The sequence below is a fragment of the Colletes latitarsis genome, chromosome 5 (genome assembly GCF_051014445.1).
Source record: "Colletes latitarsis isolate SP2378_abdomen chromosome 5, iyColLati1, whole genome shotgun sequence".
NCBI lineage: Eukaryota > Metazoa > Arthropoda > Insecta > Hymenoptera > Colletidae > Colletes > Colletes latitarsis.
The window spans coordinates 36605990-36628182 of NC_135138.1; the positions used below are offsets into that span (position 1 = coordinate 36605990).

Below are 22193 nucleotides of genomic sequence, written 5' to 3' on the forward strand. Positions count from 1 at the left end.
GAAACTTATTCCAAACGACGGACACGGAGTAGTATGGTTGCGAAATTATATCTATATACTAAGATTAGATTATCTCATAAGTTAGTGCCGATAACATTCTTCTACATCTTCCTCTTGGTAACGTTCGCTTCGTTTAATCTAATCTCCTCCGACTTCTGTCACGAATAACTTCTCGAGAAGCCGCGTTCAATAAATATATCCGCCGTTAACGTCCGTCGGTTGAACATACTCATGAGTAGCCGCCTCGCCGCGCAAAAATGGGTTTTCGACCGTGATGGAGTCCTTTTCAACGCCGTTGGATACATGGACGGTCTCTCCGAAAGTGGACGATTCGACCGGGGCAACGGTCGACGAAGGAAATTGGGGCAACGAAGGTAACTGTGGTAACTGGGGTAATTGGGGTAACTGAGGTAACTGAGGTAACTGAGGTAACGCAGGTAAGGAGGGCAAGCTAGCTGAGAAGTTCTCGAAGAAGTCGGTGATCGGACCTCTCTCCACTTGAATGTTCACGTTCTTCTGAATCGTCGGGACAGTTTTGGTCACAGTCTGCACGGATTGCACAGGATGGCGCACAGGCGTCAGGACGTCCACGGACTGCACAGGATGAATGACCGGAGCCACGGTATTCACGGTTTCAATGGGTTGTGCCGTCGATACAAAGTCGACTACAGGTTGACGGTGTTGCACGGACGTTATTGTTCCCACGGGTTTCAGGGAAGGTAACGTCTGCACAGAGTGGACAGCAGGCAATGGCGTTACAGATTCCAAGGTTTGTACAGACGGATAGCTGTGCACGGATTGGACAGCAGGTAATGGCGTCACAGATTCCAAGGTTTGTACTGACGGATAGCTATGCACGGATTGGACAGCAGGCAATGGCGTCACAGATTCCAAGGTTTGTACGGACGGATAGCTCTGCACGGATTGGACAGCTGGCGTCACAGATTCCAAGGTTTGTACGGACGGATAGCTATGCACTGATTCTACAGCAGGCAGCGATGCCACCGATTCCAATGTTTTCACCTGTGGCAATTCCGCAGAGTGTACCGTGGTAACTGGAGGCACCGAGGTGACGGATGACACGGTCTGGATAGGACGTTGAGGTTTCACGGACGGATAACGAACCTCGTTCACCGTTTTGATGGTCTGGATGGTGCGTATAGGCTGCTCGGACGCTGTGGTTTTTACGGATTTTACGGTTTGTACGTTCTGTACGGATTGCACGGGTTGCACGGGTTGCTGGGGTTGCAGGGGTTGCAGAGGTTGTAGGGGTTGTACGCGTTGGGCTATCTGCGTGAGCGTTTGCGGAACCTGGACGTACGTTCTCTGAAGATCGACGGCGACCGGAATCGTATAGGTAGTCGGGACGCTCTTCGTGATCTGTACGGAAGTCAGAGGAAGCGGCGCTGGAACGTTAACTTGCACGGTTTTCAACCCAAGTCCTCCGGTTTGGAAAGCTGCGTTGTAGGCGGGTTGATAGTTCGTGTAGATGGAGGGCCTTTGCGATTGGATTTCGTAATTGGGCACATTGACGAGCCCTTCGGTGTTGTACACGGTAGGCAACCTTTCGCCGACCACAGTCCCGCCGACGAGGTTTTTCGTTACGGTGGTGGTAACCGAAGGGATATTTACTCCAGTTGTGAAGCCAGTTAATCCTGCAAATTAGTAAGTTTACACAAATTGTATCAAAGAAATAGAAGACTTTTCGGATTCCCTAAGACCTGTAAAAAGGTATCCTTGCCAGTCCTTCGAAAAGTCTTCGATCTTAATTTTTACGATCTGAGAGCCACGACACGAAACGACAGGATTCTTGTTAATTAGGACATTAAAAATACCGTGATTTGCATTTGAAGAAGTGGCGTCGAGGATTTTTGCTGCATAAATTATTTTCGGAATACATTTCTATTCCTCGTGCTGTCGCGAATTCGCTAAGCGCCCAAATGTATTGACAGTGTTTCGAAACCCAAACGTTTCGTAATCGCGCCTTTTACTTCGACGTTCCGTGGTTTTCGGTTGTTCGTTGGAAAATTCGACAAAATTTTTACCTTGAACGAGTGGCGGTTGTTCGCTTAGCACCGCCTGGCCTTGAATTTCGGCGTTGATCGTTTTGATCGTAGGATCGGAGACGGTTCCAAAGGAGGTCTGAAATGTTACGATCGAAAAAGTTATTTCATGTCGATGTATGTATTTGTCGAGATAAGAACATTTGACTTACTCTAGACTGGTCGAACACAGGAGTTCCGTAGGAGGTTGTTAGCGGCGAATCATTCACCGTCTGTGATTATAGCAACGCGCGTTAAGAAAAGTAGCATATTTCGTTTGATCTAGAAAGACTAGCATTTTCTTTTTCTTATTACGCGATCGCAAAACAGATGACACACGCGTTTACCTTTATGGATGTAACTGGAACAGCCGCGCTTGAGAATGTTTTCCTAGTCTCCAAAATGGTTGGTCTCACAACGGTTTTAGATAGTTGAGGGATCTGTACAAGGATTCGTCGATGTAGAATTTCGCGTTTGCCTTTCGAGATGTATTTTTATTCGTAAGATTTATCGGAGTTACCTGTACACTGCCGGATATTCCGTAAGTTGACAATGGCGTGGAGTATCGATTGGCATCGAGAGCCGACGACAAGTACACGTTGTTGTAAGGAGTACCTGGTTCATAGCCGGAGAGTCCATAATTATCTTGAAGTAACTGAAACGAGGTGCCAGGAATACTATAAGCATACCCACCGATAGATTTCGTAGTTTCTACCACGCTGTCATGGTTGTGGAGGTGATCGTGATCGGTTCCATAGCGAGGATCTCCTGGTAGAATGTCTCTCTTTTGCTTTTCCGTGGGTTTGGCCGAAGCAACCGCCAGGCAGGTCTGAAATACGCTTCGAATTATTTTGAACATACACGCGAGCATGTTTTTTAAGGTTTCTCTAAAGTCTCAAGTCGATCTAACAGCCTATTCGCACGATACATTAGTTTAAAGTACGATTTAATTTCTTATAAAAAGAAAATCAGAAGCAGGAACATTTAACGGTAAAAAATGATGTAATAATTAAGATCATCTGTAGTGAACTATAAAGTCCATCTTCAACATTAATTTCCCAAATAAATTTAAATAAAAAGAATATTCGAACGAGTTGCTATTTTGTTTGGACTAACTTTTTAAGGGGGTTGATGAAGGAGGACTCTTACCAGAACGATCAACAGGAGCCTCATGGTGTCCGTATGGTGTTTGGATAAGGAATTGAGCATCATCCCGATGATATTTCGACCTTTTATACTCGATCGATGCTCCCTCCATTTTATTTCGCAATCCTGTGGCATTGGTAGAACTAGATTTGACTCCTCTTAAAGGCCTTCTCCCCGTACGATGTTCCGAAATATTTCCAAAGCGAGCCCTCCGATGTGTTGGTGTCGCGGGACATCCGTGAGTTACACGACGAAGAAAACAGAATTCCTTCGTTCGTTTACGATATTGGTACAGCTTCGTCTCTCTTCTTCTCGCATTTGCAGCGTTTTTTTCGACGCTTCGTTGGGATCCGTAGGAACGCGGATGATTATGCAGATCTCCAGCCGCCTCTTTCTCTCGAACTCTCCCTTTTCGACGTCCCTTGAACGCGCACACGCCCATTATCGGACCTCGTTAAGAGGACAGGAAGCTTTTAAAGGATTCGGATAACGAACAACGAATTTCTGTGAGGTTTAATGGACCGTCGCCACCGGGTACGGGTAATTTGTGCGCCTTCGACCGGGAGCATCGGATCGATCTCCTTTCTCTAACAGCCACGCGTTTCGATTCATTTCATGACAGCTACGTTGCGTCACCGTGCTTTATTTATTTATTTATTTAGTATACGGGTTACACCACTTATGCACATGGTACGTTATAAATAATGACCGTGTAGACAGACTCGTGCCAAGCAAACGAGAGTAGCAAATATAAAAAATAGACTTTATTCGGGAAGACAGACTCGAGAGAACTTGATAGATCCAGATAAACTTAAGAGTCGAGAAGAATCGTTTCTACAAAAGTTCTACTAGCCTACAAAGGCATTATAAGTTTGGGTATCATATTTCTGCAGTTCTACCTGCCAACAACTATAAATATCACCGCGGAGAATTTAAATTGTAAATCAATGAGAATCTCCTATCCTTGGCCTACGAGAAATAGTCGATCGTCTGGGAATCATGTCGTAATCATTTCGAACTAATTTTAATGGCGCTTTTACATTACTAAATCCTCGAACGAAGACATTTCTCAGAGAGTGTAAGAGAATTTTTCAGTAAAAAATAGCGTTTCTAAAACGGGGCGTCGACGCATTTTTTAAATAAGAATTTGTTATTTCGATGCTAGGTACCTCTGCCAGTTAAAATTTCCGTGACGACGTGTTCGTGGCAGAACGAGATTTCTGCAACGTGCATTTACTGTCAGACGAAATTGCTCGTGAGAGAATTTGGTCGTTCGATCATTATTTCTCGTCGTATAAAAACCCGGATCCCATTGCGTCGCCTTGGTTTGTTTCATCCTAAAATTCTCTGTGGGCCTTAACACGCGAAATCGTATAAACAGGCATAATGCATATTTTGATACCTACCATAATACAATTTCGTCTTATTTTAGATAAATATAAAATCATATCCCAAAATATGTACCACAAGCGAGTAAACATCGTCGAATTATTATTCTTAAGGTAAGGTCGATCTTGTCAGTCTGTATTTTTTGTGGATCCAGGAATCCAATTGCCAGGTGTTTTTTGGCCAGTTCATTTTTTGCAACGAATCGTTGAATATTTTTATCGCCTCGAAATGCGTTGATTATTCATCATTACTGGAATTTTTTACTGTAACTTCTCCCTAACATCTCTCTTAACAACAGAAAATTAAATGTAATTAATAGCATACTTAAAAATGATGCTCAAAATCCAATGATATTTCTCGAACGGATATTAGGTGGGTTCGTAACCTTGGCGAAGATACTCGATCAAAATGTCTAGCATTATGGTCGTATCTGGAGTCTAGACAGCCTTGTTTCTACATTTGCGATGAACGAAAATTCATTACTGAAAATATAATATCTGACCAGGAATAATCTACTGAAATGTCATGCGTATCTTTAAAATATCATAACTTCTGAACGGATTGGGCGATTTTAATGTTTAAAAAAGCAAACTACGCGTATTTTGGTGGAGAATATGTACAAATCGCAAAAATATTCGAAAAGTTGGTCCTTGACCCCGCAAAATGAGAAAAACCCCATAAAATTGGTCCAATCTTCGAACAGCCATAACTCCTACAATAGTGAATATATTTCAATGAAACTTTTTTCTGAAGTAGAGCTTATGGGTACCTACAAAAAAGTATTAGACAACTTTTCTATAGGACATCAAACAAAAGTACTAAAAATGAAAAACGAATTTTTAAGAAAAATCGACAGGGGGTAGGTGCTTAAATTTTTCGGCGAAAAAAAATTTTTTCAAATCGTTCTGGAAAAATTATTTTCAGTTGCGGGGGTCAATTACAAGCATTTTTGGTGAATAAACACACCCCCGAAATCCTAGGCAGTTTCGAGAAAAAAATTAAGATAGTTTTAAAACACGTTCCTAACTGGAAATATTGTATATCGATGCAGTATGGAGAACTTGTTTTGCGATTAGAACTAAATTCGAATTCACAATTTTGAACAGCATGGTGGCTCTATCTGTTAATAAGAGGGCGAAAGTAACAGTGTGTTCTGAACATCGCAATTGCAGCCTGCGCGGAGACTTTGCTTGGAACAGGCGAGCAAAAGGTTGCCAGAACGTAGGGGCCATGTAAATCGATCTATAATGTATGCACCTACGTCTCACTCCATGCTAAATCGATTACTTTCTCTGCTCGAAGTCGATCATTTTACAAAAATTGAAACATCCAGTCTGCGTAAAATTATTATAATTAAACGAGAGTGTGTAAGTCATCGTTTTGCTAGTTTCGTATTTATAAAAGATATACGTAATCCCAAAGTTTGCGATCTTTGTTTATTTTCGAAGCTGGCCTATTGTTACACCCAATTTAAAAACTTATCGTCCAAAATGATTCCATTCATCCTTTTCCTCCTGACCTCGTCCTGATGGAAGAGAACCCACCACCTTCTCGTGGTTTCCATCGAGCAATGACACTTTTGCTTCACACGTAATCGGAGAGGAAGCATGATACTTATAAATCTGATTATTGTGAGAAAAGTGTCATTGGCCAAGAGTGGGTTACTAACATACAAAGCTAAAAATGCCCCAAATGCGACAGTAAAATCCGTAGGCGACTACTTTATTACATTCTTCTGTAGGAAATAATATGTTTCAATTAACGTAACTCGTTAGGTATATTGTATAATAAAAATTACGTTTGCATAGTAGAAAATAAACTTCGTAAGATTCACGTATTTCGTTACAAATATGTACCTATTTTATTTTAGAAAGTATTCAAAATGATCTCCGTTAACATCCAATTGACTTTCTCTTCTAGAGCCACTTAAAAAATTAAGTTTATCGCGATATTCCTACCACTTTGGAAGACACACGAACAAAAACTCGGTGTGTATGAATCACCAGCACTCTGGATCTTATCGAAACTTTGAAAACAGTCATTTATTTATCGTATTTATATTGGAATACTTTCTGGAACAAAATAGGTGCTGTACATAGCTGGCAAGTTGATTGTTGAGAAACTAATTTATTGGTTCGCATTATGCATAATATAATGAAAGATTTAAAGATAGGTATTCCTAACAATTGCAGTTAACATTGTTAAGTATTTTGCAAGTCTGTTGAAAGGATGTAGAGTCCAGTGTGTTTATCGTTATTGACAGAAATCAAGATCGTGGCGAGGCAAGTTGCGGTGAGAGTGAACGTATCATAAATTGCAGACAAACGCGACTGCACCCACGTCATTAGCAAAAATATCATTAAACGAGTAGATATCATAGTTATCCACTCGCTAGCATAAGATGCAAGATTTGCTAGGCGGAAGGAAAAGGCTCCCGTTCGAAGTTTAATTATCTTCGTTATGTTCTGCATAAATTGGTACGCATTTCACCTAGACGATCCACGACACTCTCTGCAAACGTTATTTTGTACATATCTTTCGGCAGATCGAGAAACTGAAGTCGATTTATTTAATTTGAATTCAATTTGCTTTCGAAAGTTATACATATAATTAATTCTTTCAAACTATTTCTGGATTTTGTTATCGTGTATACTCGCCTAACCATCTGTACGAAGTTTCACCAAACATTTTTATCGCGAGTACCTGAGCTTTAATATTAAATTTGTCACACTTTCAGTATTAAGTGGTTCGTCTGATTTGATTCTAGGCCCTTAAAGTTCTTGATCTTGTAGAATCTATCCGTTCATGCTTCGAGAATCAGCTTTTTTCCTATTTGTAAAAGTTTAATTACGCCCACGCTGCTTTCTTGACAATTCAACCGTGAAGACGGCTTGTCTCTTTCGCGTATTTGCTCACAACAGACACGTCTGAAATTATTAAGAGCAGTTGAGTTACTGAAAAGGTTCGGAAGAACGGTCGAACGAAAGTTATATTGTGTTTCTTGATGGCGTTCTATGTGATTAGATACAGATACCGTTATCGCTTTCAGGTTTGTTAAACTCGTGGACCTTCCCTCTCACAGCCCACTTTTTCAATGTGTGGTTCTCGATTTGTATCTTTTGTTGCTTTCTGCCTTTCTCTCGCGAAAACGAAACTAACAAAATAAGAACAAGCAGAGTTTATCATATGAGTCTATGAGTTTTTGTCACGGTCAAAACCACGGAAATATTCCGACATCAAAAGGAATCTTTTTACCGATTTTACTTTTGAGAAGTACGTGTACGTTTCGATATTGACGATGATTTATTTAAATGGCCTAGAGAAATGACTGCTTTCGTTCCAAAGGAAGCAGCTGCGAATTTTGATCTCGATCTGTACGAGAGATCAATTGGTGTACGTTTTGGCGCGGTATTGCTAGCTTTCATCGAAAGTGAGAGGAGAAAGAAGGCTGGACAAATAATAGTATTACTTTTGCTTTTGTGACTTACTGAACCGGTTTTTACCGCCCTTACGAGAGGGCCGATACCGATTAAATCCGACATTTTTGCTCCGGGATCGGACGATAAACTGGTACAGCCATTTTGTCACAGATGTTCGAAATTTCTTTTTCCTATTTCGATGCTTGCCTCGATACGTCGTCTTCACTGAAGTTTGCACGTGACCGTCAAGTTTTTACTCTGCTTCTCATGAAGAGAAACTGACATACCGGTACCAAATAGGACGCTCGAGATATCTATCTTGTAATAGGTGTCTTGCAATCTGGAACGTATCGAATTCTAGATCAATTTTTGCTGACGTTTCTTCGCTTCTTATAGCGATTGCTTTTACAGAAATTAAATTGTAGAAGTAACAGTATAAACTCGGATACTAATAAAAATTGAAATGATATTCTGTGATTCAGCCATTTTTCATGGTTCGTTCGTCACTTTTAACGAGAACATTGCAAAGATCAGTTGTAGACGTTTCTATTACACAAGATGTTTTTGCAAGCGCGAATTGTTAGACAGTAATTTGTGAAATGCTTTATCTGCACTTCCTTCTCAGACACTCGGCGAACGAAGGAACGGCGACAGGAAGTAACGTTTCGTACGCGGTCTCGCGGTACGGTTTCCTGTTATAAAAATGGAGAGAGTAATCGGTATTCCGAAACGCGATCCGGCTGAGACGATTCACGGCCGGGGAGAGAACGGTGAAAGGATTACCGCTCAGAGACTGAAAGAACGTCCAAAGTAAGAGGACTAATCTGGATCATCTGGTTCTTTCCATGCTACGAGTTCGTTCGTACGCACTCGCGCGAGAACACACCACGCTGTCGTTGTCTCTGAAAAGAACATTTTATCCCGTTATAAGCCCAACGAGAGAATCTCTTATCTTGCTCTTTAATCGGATGGGACGAATTGTACTCCGTCGAAATGGTAACGTTAACTTTAATCAGAGTTAAGAACTGTGAAACACATATAGCGAGCGTTTGAGCCATCGTTGCCAAAGAAAATAGAAATGATTTTAGAAGATCCACGATCGCAGGAAAGTTCTCAGATATCGAATGGCTGGAACTTCTTTCGAGATCAGCGTCCTACAGCTTCCATTTTGCATCGCGTGCGTGGGCATCGTAATCTTAATTTCGAAAGATTGCCTGTCAGGATTCCGAACGTGTAAATTGCGTGCAACGTACGAACGATCGTGAACGTCACGCGTGAAATATACGATATTGCGTAATTGCTACCATTGCTTACGATGACACCCCATTATGAAGAAAGCAACCGTTTCTTACCAGAACCAGACGGGACAGCTAAGAATTCAATCGCAAATGTTTAAACGAGTACTCGTTGACGCCACTCGTTCATCTTGGGCTCGTGTGATCGCGGTAGACTGCGCTTTCACCCGATAATCGTGTTGACTACCCTGATCTGCTCGAGATGGCTCCATATATTAACAGGAAAGGATGTTGGACATTGGCGAGACTAATGGCGACGCATGTTTTTTCCGAACTCTCAGATATATATCTTCTTGATTTGTTTCAACGCGGAGTCTCGAGTACATAACAGGTTACAAAAGTAAAATTTCGGTACGCTGGTACCTCGATTAACCGGAGCCTTCGAATGGTTTTTATTCGTTTATAAAAATCTAATAGAAAAATGCAAAAATTTGCACACAGCAACAGAGATGTAGCTCGATAGGCTACGACTTCAGGAAATTAAAAAGAAGCTTCTAACGGATGCAAATCCTGTCGAGTCTGATTGTGCAAGGAAACTGGACTCGATCTTAAACTTGAAGACTCATTGATCGTCGGTATCTGGAACATCGGAGCAAAGAAGAAGCACACGGATTACCGAGGGAGGCTGGGAGACGAGGTCAGTTACGAAACGACCAACATTTTCTTCGGTTGAGAGCTCAGTCGAAGGAGGATGCGCCTGCGGAGAGGATCGGGCTTCGATTGCACTTGAAATCGAGCTCGGAGACGAAGACCGTACGTTCATGTCGGTCGTCGAACTCCGAGTCGACGGGAGAATAAACGAGGAAGAAAAAAAAAAGGGGGAGAAGCGGAGACGAGATCGGAGAACGCAAGCCAGTCGGAAAGAGAGTGCTTTCTTCGTGAATCGACGACGGTGAAGGTCCTCGTATATAAGCAACTGCCGGTACAGCAATTGTCAGTGTGATTCGTCCCATCGGAACCACCTAATCTCTTATACCAACGAACCGGATAACGATGTTGCGAGTAGTAAGTTCACCATTGATTCGAAATCGACTGGGAAGTTGAACGAGACCCGGAAGAGACTCTGTTTTCGACGGATTTCCGTTTCCCTCCATTATTCTCTCTTTAATCTTGTAACTTCGTGAAGGTGTAACGCCAGTGCCTCGACGGGTCCGGACGGAATCGGAAATTTAGAGAAGTGTAGTTACTCGCGTCTCTTTGTACAACACAGTTTTGCTATCCAATCGTGGTTATCGAAAGAATGAAATAATTAAGTGTTGAAAATCTTTCACTAAACGATCGACTACTGGGTCAACTCTCTTACCGATCGTGGAACGGGATTAATTTTTCTTCCCGGCGAAAGTACTTCGATCAAACTCGATGATCGTTGCCGCCGATGGCTACAGATTACATTGTGACGAATATCGATCGATAGTGAAAGTAGATCTCGCCGCGTCGATTGCTCGTGTTAAGAGAGAACGGCTCTCTTTTCGAATTTGGACATCGTTTAATCCCTTGAATCGCGTGACTAACAATTTAGATCAGGAGCATCGCGTTCCTATTGTTTGCCCCTTTGCCCGTCGGGTTCGACAACCTTCTTCATGGCGTGATTGGAACTTTGCAGTTTTTATTTGCCCTGGCCGTGACCGTCGTGAGGGCCTCCTATTTATCTTCCCTGGATGGAGGCCATGGCTACGGCGGCGGTGAGCCAAAACTTATCTCGCAGTCGGTGCATCTCAAAGAAATACCGACGAAAATCATCAAGGTCACCAAAACGGCAGTCGTCAAGGTTCCAGTGCCGTATCCGGTCAAGGTACGTACTAAAAGGACCTCCTCGAGTCACCTTCTTTTCTTTAAATACAGTGCAGTTTTAAATAAAATCTTATTAAGTTCCATCTTTGTCGGAAACTTCTCCGTTCGTTCTATTTAATTTCTGTATACCAAATAGGTTCTGCCCGTGTACTGAATAAATAAATGACTAATGCATCGATAGTAGAAAGCACCCGAACGCGGTCCAATCTGGAGTAACAACGTACGTGACTGCAGAGTCGATCAACTCTTTCCCCGAGGCGCGTGAAACGGAGGATTTCTGGTCATCCGAATCGACGTTGGTTCTGATCGATCTAGAGTCCCTTTCTCTTCGTTCGCAGGTACCCCATCACATACCAGTTCCGGTACCGGTGAACCATCCTATCGCGGTTCCGTACCCGAAGCTAGTGAAAGTCCAGGAACAGTTGCCGGTTGAGGTGCCCAAGCCAGTCCCGATCACGGTTCACCAGCAAGTACCGGTGGTGGTGCCGAAGGCAGTGCCAATACCGCAGCCGATTGCTGTTCCACACCCGGTAGCCATTACCAAGTCTGTCTACTACCCGGTACCGCACCCGATTCCATATCAGGCGTACAGCGAATCCGAGGGTGGAGGCGGCGGCGGCGGTGGCTACGACTCCTCCGACCACTCTGCTCACGAATCGGGCAGCTACAGTTCCTACACCGTCAGCGATCAGGGTCACGGTGGATACGATCAGCAGCAAGTCGGTGGACAGGGCCACTTCCAGCCTTCGCAGCCCGACTACGGTGGCCATCAATGAGCAGTCCTCATTTTTCGTTATATAGTCGGTGGAATAGATACGGTGAATTAGAACGTACCGCCTTCGCCATATAGCGAGGTCGTAAATTTCTTCAGAGGGGTCAAAGGAGAGTGCAAGACATTCTTCGACTTATTCGCTTTTAGAATTGTAGTGAATTTTTAAATAGTCGCGGCACGGAAAAGATGTTAAAAAGTAGGTAGATATGACATCTACTACACTCTTGCATTCTTCTTGTTAGTTCGTTTTGTGCAATCGATACGTACTTGTTTTGGTGTCTGAAGAAATTTACAACTTTACTATGTCATAAAGTCTAGAGTACTGTGCAGAGACGAAAAGTTAGGCCCTTCCTTGCAGGCTCATATCTAAAATTGAAAGAAGACAAACAACCGTTCGAAGAGAATACGAATTTCATTGGTTATTCGAATCTATGACCAGGCCAATTAATTAATTTCTCATCCCTATACAGTACCAGGCGTTGGGGGTATTGCACACAAATGGACAGACCGAAAGAGAAAGTATGAGCGATCGAAGAAACGAAGGTATTGCAAGGAGAAAAACGGATCAGTTCCGGGTTAAGGTGAACGTGAGAGCGCAGAGTAAATCTCGTAGGTTTTTACGGTGGCTGATCAAAATGTCTGATCCAGTACGAGCCGCGTTTACTTCCAGGATCGATCTAATCCTTGGTTGCACCGTTCGTTTGCATCGACGTCGACTAGTTAGTTGAAACCGGAAGTTTTCAAACTAACACCACTTCCACCGATTATACGTACTTTGTACCGATAAGTCTGTCTCGTTAAGTTTGTGTTTGTCATTTGCTCTTGTTGGTTAATTCTGTTCTTCCTTTCCTATGTTTTATAATAAAAGTTAATGCCTTTGAACTGTACGGTCTTTTTGGGATCCTTTGCTAGCTAGAAGGTTGATTAAACTCGTATGATTTGCATCCAAACCCCTCCTAATCCTGCACGTTGGTTGATTCTTTTAGCGTCGATCGTCTTTAAAAGAAAATGTTTTCCCCTATTCATATCCTCGCCATTGTAGGACACTTCTTACTTAATTTAAGTATTTAGACAATTCATTATACACGAGAAAATCTTAGTAAGGTTTGCTAGTGTTAGGAAAAAAGATGCTGCCCGTACGTCGAACGATTTTTTATGCTTCGATGGAATAGAAAGTAAATTATGGTGTCACGGTTTGATGAGTCACGCGCATGATTCAATGTCCGCGCAAACTATATTTGATAGCCGAGCTATTTTCGATCCACATACGGTGGGGAAAATTGCAGTGAACGTTCGCACCTTGTCCAGGTATAGTAAAAGGGAACTCGGCGGTTAAACACCTTGTTGCGGCTACACGATACCGGATGATCTCTTGAACTAGCGTTAACTGATCAGCTAGCTGTTACTCTAACTCGTTAGCTACTTTAAAAGTATTCAAAATATTCAGATACCACATTTGGGAGTATGGTTCTACGTAACTTTACTTGGGATGGAAATTCTCTTCTCCTTAGTTTGCTTGTTCAAGTTCTTGGTAATGTAGATCATGTTTCTCTAGACATAAACAACGTTTCGAACGTATTTTTAAAATGGTTTCAAGGCGAATAAGGAACGACCGGTTTTCGTACGAAAAAAGATCTTTATTTTAGTGATGCAAGACGCGCGTCGAGTTACGTAAAAAAAAAGGATTTAAACAATTACAAAATTATATCTAATGTCACAGTAGCGATACGCTCGTTTCAATTTACTCGGTTCTCAAGGATATCCGTCGAATATCGTTCGAGGACACCGAGAACAGAAGGTGGGGGCGTCAGTCTCCTGGTCTGGGTTAGGGGAACCAATCCACGCGCCATTTTGGATGAATTGATTGCTCGAAAACGAGATATGAAATGGTGTTTGCGGTTGTAGCTTGACGGTTGATCTATCGGGAGCGTTCGGAATCGTCCTCGATCATTCTTCCACTAAGTCGACATCGAGACGATTCGTCGTCAGGAATTTTTTCTGTCGGTGGAATCCAACGATGTCGCTTCGTATTGTGATATGACCGAAATTGGTTCCCCAGGTGTTCACGATGATGCTTGTTGGTTTACCATGAAGAGTAAGATGGTGCCCAGCCGCTGTATTGTTTCTCGACGACGATCGGCTGCGCGACCGGAACTGGAACGTGTTTTACGACTGGAACTGGAACCGGATGGGGAACCCTGACGGCGTACGGTGCTGGAACTGCAACCTTGACTGGTACGTTGACTGGGTAAGGAACTGGCCTGTCGACAGGAACCGGAACGTTCCTGGTCACCTCCACTGGGTAGGGTTTAGGAACATGGACAGGGTACGGGCGGTCGACTGGAACGGCCACTGGAACCTGGACATCGCAAGACAACGCGTTAGACAAATATTAACTCGCTACAGGTTTTGCAAATCGAATTATTGCGAAAGATTGTAAAAATAGTTGCGTGAAGTTTCGAAACTCTAGATTGCATCTGATCCGTTCGCAGCGAGCCTACCGATCGAGAATCGCGATGGAAATCGATCTAAACGGTGTACTAAGTTTTTCAAGAAAGCCAACACGCAACCGTGCGTACCGTAAAGTTTCCGAATTACGAAATCCTCGTACTCGCTCGCATTGAGACGTTAATTAACGATCTACGATGAAGGCTCCGCCTGCTAATCGAGCAGATACCCAGAGATAAACAGAGCGTGATTGGATGATCGAGGTCCTCTCGTTTCAGCGATCAAATCACCTTCGTTTTTATGGCGCGTCAAATTTCGTGTGTCGATGATGATAAAAACGTTTGTTCATATTTTATAGATAGAGCGTAGACTCTTACCTTAACCGGGACGGCGACGTGTCTGTCGACGGGAACTGCCACCGGATGCGGGACGGGAACAGCAACTTCCTTGGTCACGACTGTCGAGACACCGTGCTGGATTCCGATGGATGGCAGGCTAGAGTATCCAGCCAGTCCTAAGCTGCTTCCCAGACCTAGGCCATTGTCCAGGCCGTATCCCAGACCGTAGATTCCTCGTTTGTCCTTCTTCGGCTCCTCCGCTTGGGGCTTCTTCTCCTCGGCGAAAGCCACCGTCACAAGGGCGAGAATGACGAAGAGCTGAAAATCAGACATGGCAATTTGCACTCGAGGAAGACTGTGTGTGACTTCGTGGGACGGTTTCAGTCGGTATGAAATAATTAATAATGGAAATTTATATATATATTAGCTTAAAAATTTACTAAGTGAAACTATGGAAATTTCGTTCATTAGCTTCGTGTATAATTTGTAATTATTTGCCTATCTCTTGGTCCACTTATTGCAGATTATTCTAAAATTTATCGCGTTCGAATAACACGAACCCTTTCCGAGAAGCAGTCGAATAATTACTGTAGAGTCAGGCCAAAATTGAAATAAGTTAATAGATGTATTATATATTCAGTCTTTTTAAAAATTGCCAACCCAACGATTCAACCCTCCGCGTTCGAAAGGGTCGTCAACAATATTCCGAGTGTCCAAGAAGTTCGAGTACTCACCTTGGCGTTCATGGTGCTGCAATATTCGGACTTGGTGCGTCGTGGTTTTGCGACTGATGAAATACCAAGAAGATCCTCTGCTTTTATACAGTGGGACGAAACCCTTGAGCAGGACGGAGGTGGTGGGCAGTGTCGAGCCAGAGAAACGGTGAAAAGAAATTGGGCGTGGGGAGCGCGCAGGGGTCCCCGAAAAGCGATCCAAGGCAAAGCTCTTCGCGCTCCTTTTTCTTGCGAAAGATGAATTATACCCCCTCCGTCTCCCTCGCTTCTTGATTAATACTTTGTATCGTCGGTCGTCAGTTTGTTGCCAGTCATCTATTCGGCTGCGTCAGGGTGCCTTTAGCACGGTGCAGTTTTTTTTATTGGCCTGTTCGAAGTGCATCCGATGTACCAGTGACGCCTGCAACGAGTAATAATCGCGCGAATGTTGGTACAAACTCGTTGTTACTCGTTGGTTACTGTTTGACAGACGGTGAACACGCTTGGACGTCGCACCCTGACCACGGGATCGCCTAAGTATCGAGATTGAGGGAGAAAGTATGCGAAAATTACGATAAACAGTAGGAGACTAATCTACGAAGACCATAATGCTCTCGTGAATGCAGTAAAAAAAGGTTTTTAACGCTTTGCTCCTTTACTCCAGAAAGGAAGGGGAACATTTTAGCGATTCTTTTTGGTTAAAGTAAACTCGAGCGTTTTAAATGATCCGGGTTAGGTATATTTAAATCAGAACATTCGAACGAGCTCGTTTGTCCGATCTCGTCCAGTATTTTTTGACATCCTATCGATCTTTATGTTTTAGATATGCATTAAGTATTTTCGAATCGATTGAAAGAGTATCCTTTTGGATTCCTATGTAAATAGTCTAAAAACGTGACGAACGAGACGGTGCGAATACTTATTTCGAATAGTTCTCGATCGTCGTTGTAAATTTGAAATTTTGTGCGCGTCATTTTGAATAATGCTCGGGATGCTCCACCTAGGAATGGCAGCTCATTACGATCGGGCGAATAGACGAGTCAGGACCGAGACACGGGTGGAAAGGGTTTTTTTGTATTGATTTTGTACACCAGGTACCCAGACCTAAACCCCGTCTACTATGTTAGAAGGACGTTTTGCATTCCCAGTTGGACCTGGTCAGATTCTAAACAACCTCCCTCCCAGTTTGCCTTGTTCTTATTAAGTCGATTGTTGTTTTCTGCCGTCGTCGTCAATGATTCATCGTCTGGATCTGAATAAATTTACCTATCTAACCCTTTGAAAACACGACGCGGTCAGTGCTCAGTGTTACAAGGCCATCGCATAGTGGGCCAAACAACGACTCTAGCGAATAAAAATTCATACTTGCGAAACGAGTTCGTTGTGTCAACTTTATAGATCCATAGGGATCTAGGAGCTCAAATAAAGTAACTTAATTAACATCTGCTAGAATTGCAGTTTGACTGACCGTGTAATTCTTCTAAACGTACGTGATTCTGGAGTACCTTCGCCCGGAGAAACAACCTTCGTAACGTAGGATCGCGAAAGGGAAAGAAGGTCGACTGGAATTCAAGCTTACTCGCGATGTCCATCAATTTCGCGCGACTTTGTACTCGTCAGTATTTTTAATTCCGTCGTCCTTCGTCAAAGTTGTCGCTCGTTTTCATCCGATCAACGGGCCCCCATTGTATTCCCGACAGCTTTCACCTAATCGACGACACTCGATCGGAAAGAGGCCCGAATCTTCCCCGCGCGTTGCATCAATTGTTTGTCGACCGATTTCGACACCGGAAACTCTCTTTGTTCTTTTCCCTTCTTTTGAGATGGGTCCCCGTCACCAAAAAGAGAAGAGACACAGCTCCAATAATAATTGTAATTTTATTTTGGTACTCATCGAACGCAGGAATCATCGAATAAGGATTTTGCAAGCCTTCCATTTAATTCAAGAAGGAGAAAAATTACTCGAAGCATTCTCGTCGCGAAATTGTGTCAGTCGTTAACAAATATTATACATATTCAACATAGTTTCACGTTTAAACGATCCACTGTGACTAATTTCGTAATTTGCAATAATTTATCTACGGAAGTTGAACATACCGTTCATGCTGATATTATCTGTATGGATTTTAGAAAAGCGTTTGATGCAATTGGTCGCGCAATATTGATTTCTAAAACCGCTTATAGGCTTTAATGAAAATATGTTTTCTTCGTTCGATAGTTGCTTATTTCTTGTTATTTGCGCAATTTAGAAAAACAAATTCAGATCGGTAAATGGAAGAATCGACTCAAAGATCAATGCCAAATACACAACTTGTCTGATCATTAAGGAAGTGAATATTTATGAGGCAACAGGCAAGATTACTTCAATTTTAAAACCGTTAAAAAAAATGCATTATTGCATAAAATTGACGTCACCGCGAAAGAATTTTTTCAAGTTCTACGTTAAACGTTACATAAATGGAATTTAGGAATTTCCGTGTCTCGAAAAAATTTCCAGCAAAACACGCTTACTAATCTATATTTATAATTTTAACTTCGTATTTGTAGGTGTATGATTCCTAATTATTTTAGAGACAACTAAGAAACGTATGAGTGAAAATTATGGTTCCTGTAATAACTGTCCACAGTACACGGTGCTACTGTATGATGGTGTAACGTCCAAATATGTATCACGATTCAAATATCTTTATTAGTCGTCGTTATACGCGAGAAGCATGCAATTTGCTCGGTTTCGAACGACCGAAAAGATTATGCGAACGGTTTACTGCATGTAGCTCGCGATCGGCCTGTCGCGTGCAGAAATTTACCAAAATTTCACGTACGATTTACGTTAGCTCGTGTCGCCAGGCTTCACGACACCGTCCACGTCGTTTATTGTCATGAAAATGAGCATGATCGGGCTGCTATTACACGTCGGATTTCTCCTTGTCGGCCTCCGTTCCGTCCAGAAAGAAAGTCAAGTTTGTCTCGTCGTCGACGTCGATATCGTTAAATCGAGACGCCGACAAACTACTCGCGCGTCGATGACAAATCAATTGAGCAATCGACACGAAATTCCGGAATACATAAACGTCGATAAATTATTTTTACTCTCGAATCCGAGTCACGACAATCCCACGTTTCAAGTTATCTTCCGATCAAGCCGGGAATTCGAGCAACAATATTTTCTACTTGATCGAGATTCTTGCCTCGAACCATGGCAAACGAGATTCTCGTGTAACTTTCCTTGGTAACCTTAAACGTTAATCAGAGCTTCTTCCACGAAATGTTCTTCTGTGTAGTAATCCCTCGTACAGACGTTACTCTTCATTTCATCATGTTTCGAGTGTTTTCACATTTTGTCACTTAACCATTTATAAGGTGAAACCAGAAACGCCTCGGATCGTAATTCTTTCGCAGATTTCGAATTAGTAGGCAGAATTCGACTGCGGATGTTCCGTATCGTTTCGCAACGCGACGCAGTATTTCGTTAAATTTTATAACACGAATTCATTAACTCTGTTATTTAGATTCTATTAAGGTGTCCCAAATATTGCGTAAATCTCGGTTTATTGACAACCATAGCAAAACATAGTTTCGAGCACGATGATCTGAGGCAATTGCATTCCTCTACAGCGTCCAAGAGTTGCTAAAAATATGGGAAAAAGTTTGTAAAAATCGATTATTCACATCGTTGATCGATTACCGTGACCAACCGGTTTACACACGATATATGTAGATTACGGTTAAGAAATTAGCAAGTCGATGTTTTTTATTTCATTGTTTTCATCGAAAAGCAAGGCTTCTCTCCATTGAAATAAACACAACCTCGTGTCGCAAAATAAATGCACGCGATAGTAACCAGACAAACGGAATTTGACCTGAAATTCGCGTGTCGTGATATGAGTTACGTAGAAAAAAAACTCGTTTCGAGCTGTTTTTGTCGTTATACTTACTTTCATAACTCGAGGTTCAAGTAGCCTTTGCGTAATTGTGGCGTTGCTCGCGCGTGTGACGTTAAACCGTATTGTATAATCTTTCGATTTTCGGCGACAGAATCTCGTTTTCCACGCGACACGTTGAATAATCTATCGAAGAAAGTTGAGTGCTCGATGGCCGTGACAGGTGGCGAAAGATAAAAAGCCAGACGGCACGCGTTCTACGTCCAACGTTCTCTCGATAATATGGAAAGAGTTGTCAAGACTTGGTTAAATGACTCCCGATTGACATCAAAGATTTCGGCAATCGGCGTTTGTAACTCTTTCTTCCTTTCCAACTTTCACATTATCGCGTTTTTTTCTATTTTATTTTCGCTGTACATTGTATACTTTTACCAGATGCATCGCTGATCGGGGGTTGACGAAAATTAAAGGAAGACAAGTTATGTCTCGTCTTATCGAACCAACGTAACATCATATTGTACTAATTTTCGATTGTTTCCCTCCTATTTCGGATAAACGTTCCTCTTAACGCGTCTGGTGCGTTTCCCTCGAAGAAACCTGAATTCGTCAGGAACAATTAAGTGAAAAGTCCGCCGTACACGGTCGGGAGCCGCTTTCAGGGACGATCCTTCGCTTTTGTTCGCGATTATAAAAAGCCCCCTTGTCTATTTACGTGCGTGGATCACAGGAAAACTCGGTGGAAAGTTCACGGTGTGACACGCATTCCGCGAACTCCGTGAGATCCCGAAGAAATTTCGAATCGTAGATACGTTTCCCAGATCGCGCGAAATCGCAGTCAAGGTTTCGACGAGGGAACGCCGTGGGTAGTTTCTGCACAATGAGGGATCAGATAGCACTCGTGAACCTATAGTAATATCTTGTCGCGCGAGGATATGTCGAAACGCTTCGTACATAATTAATACCAGCTCTGTTCCCGCAAAAACGACGTATTGCACGACAGTCCGGTAATCCGATTTTACGATCAACCGAGGTGTTCGTGTTCGCGTCTTAGGATTTCGTGTATCTCTGTTGCGTCAGTCCCGTCCCCCGTGAATTTATCACTCTAGAACAGCACTGGTTTCGAAGAGTCTCAGGTTTTTATTCGCTCTTTTCGAGCTGAAAAATATAAATAATCCTCTGGGTTCACGTTTACTCTAAATATCTTAGTAGTTTAGATCTAGGTAGCGGGGGGAAGAGAATGACAGACGTTTCTTTAAAAAACATTTATAAAATCAATTTATTTCACGAATCGTATTTGCTACGGTAGAAGGAGAAATTGTTTTGGTACGACGCTCGTCACGATGTCTTTTTGCGATGCTGCGGGGGTGGCTAGGTGAGGACATGGGTTGATGGTGGCATGTTGTGGGATAAATTCATCTAGTAGTGTCCGCCGTATCCAAGACCGTGACCGTGAGCTTGAACGACAACGGGAACCGATTCCTTAACGACGACGGGCTGTGGAACCGGAACTGGAACTGCATGGGGGACCGGGACCGCAACAGGTTGAGGCACGGCGACCTGCAAATCAGAAACAAATCAATTAATTAGATTCAATATTCAATATTCCCAAGTACTTGGAACGAGGATTGAACATTTTGACTCACCTTCACGGGGTACGGGGCGGGCACAGGCACTGGCACCTTCACTGGAACCGAAACTGGAACTGGTCTGTCGACTGGAACGTGGACGGTCTGGGTCTGGACCACTGGGTACGGCTTGGGGACCGGAACCGCTACCGGAACTGGATGTGGGACCGCAACTGGCACCTGAAGAAAACGTGGTGCAACAACGTTAACATCCCTGTGTTCCTAAATCACGGTACACCTCCTTCTTTCTCGTTTAGATTAGGAAGAAAAGTTGAGTAAAACGATATAAATTATGCAAAGAGTAATATTTTGTACGGAAACTCTCGAAGATTACAAAATGGTCCCCGGAGTATTTGGTTGCGTCTCGATCGAACGGCGAACGAGAATTTCTGGAAACGTTGCGAATTATCGGAAAGATACCAAGTTAATAGAGCGCGTCGAGTTTTGTAACCGTGAGCTCGAAGTAGATTTCATGCGTGTTCTTCTCACCTTAACCGGGACTGGTCGGTCTACAGCGACTGGGTACGGTTGCGGTACCGGAACTGGAACCGCGACAGTCTTTTGTTGAACAGCGACCGCGACATGTCCTCCGTGTCCTAAATCACCAGCCCATCCACCCAGACCCAGTCCGCCCCATCCACCCAAGCCAAGACCAGTCAGGCCACGTTTCTGGACCGCTTTGTCTTTAGTTTTTTCAGCCTCTTCGGCAAACACCGCGGAGATGAGCAACAAGCATACCTTCGGCGAGAAACGCAAGAGATTAGGGCACGATGGTTCCCTTAACGTTGGGTCCGTTAGAAAACCCTTCCCTATTTGAAAATTTCGACAGAAATCTTCTTAAGGCAACGATTGGCTTAACGAAGCGTTAGATCAGCTTCGAAAAGGCAAAAGTAAATTTTGACCACTGAATTTTGTCGAAGTTTACGTTAAGAAGTTAAGACGCGGACTTAACGTTAGACGTACCAAGACCCTCATGTTGACCGATAGGTTAATACTTTGGTTAGCGTGTCCTGGCTCGGTGAATTAAATCGTGTTCTGTCGCATTGGAGGAAAACCACCCTTTATATAGGGAATTCACTTTCATTCGCGGCGTGCACCCCGCCAATGGAAAGCCAATGGCCGTTCGGTGTTCTATCGCCACACCTACCGTACACTATTTACTCACGATCCCATACGGCCACATACCCGTTACACATTATAATACATAATGTACACGCGAGGTTGTATAACACGTTAAACGTGCGCTGGGCAGTCGGGGCTAAGTAAATAGAGCGCGGGCACTTTATGCAGATACATATGCCCGACTCGTGGATAGATCGAGCTTCGCGACTCTA

General features: G+C 43.1%; 3 protein-coding genes across 3 annotated transcripts; 1 reads left to right on the forward strand and 2 right to left on the reverse strand.

Moving 5' to 3' along the window:
• Positions 1 to 179: 179 nt before the first annotated feature.
• Positions 180 to 3254, reverse strand: LOC143342063 (uncharacterized). Its single transcript, XM_076765546.1, has 8 exons — positions 3192 to 3254; positions 2736 to 2871; positions 2563 to 2657; positions 2390 to 2482; positions 2216 to 2275; positions 1951 to 2142; positions 1722 to 1779; positions 180 to 1655 (listed from the first exon to the last, which is right to left on the reverse strand). Exons 1-8 carry the CDS (start codon positions 3252 to 3254, stop codon positions 187 to 189), a joined length of 2166 nt encoding a protein of 721 aa, XP_076621661.1. The 3' UTR covers positions 180 to 186.
• A 2871-nt stretch (positions 3255 to 6125) lies between these two features.
• LOC143341901 (uncharacterized) lies at positions 6126 to 12725 on the forward strand. The gene is made up of 3 exons (XM_076765281.1): positions 6126 to 10296; positions 10895 to 11083; positions 11421 to 12725. The coding sequence occupies exons 1-3, from the start codon at positions 10285 to 10287 to the stop codon at positions 11856 to 11858; spliced, it is 639 nt and encodes a 212-aa protein (XP_076621396.1). The 5' UTR covers positions 6126 to 10284; the 3' UTR covers positions 11859 to 12725.
• A 1212-nt stretch (positions 12726 to 13937) lies between these two features.
• On the reverse strand, positions 13938 to 21882 carry LOC143342064 (uncharacterized). Its single transcript, XM_076765547.1, has 8 exons — positions 21823 to 21882; positions 21349 to 21597; positions 20878 to 21039; positions 20653 to 20791; positions 15766 to 15774; positions 15375 to 15601; positions 14680 to 14958; positions 13938 to 14213 (listed from the first exon to the last, which is right to left on the reverse strand). The coding sequence occupies exons 1-8, from the start codon at positions 21832 to 21834 to the stop codon at positions 13938 to 13940; spliced, it is 1353 nt and encodes a 450-aa protein (XP_076621662.1). The 5' UTR covers positions 21835 to 21882.
• Between the last annotated feature and the right edge of the window lie 311 nt (positions 21883 to 22193).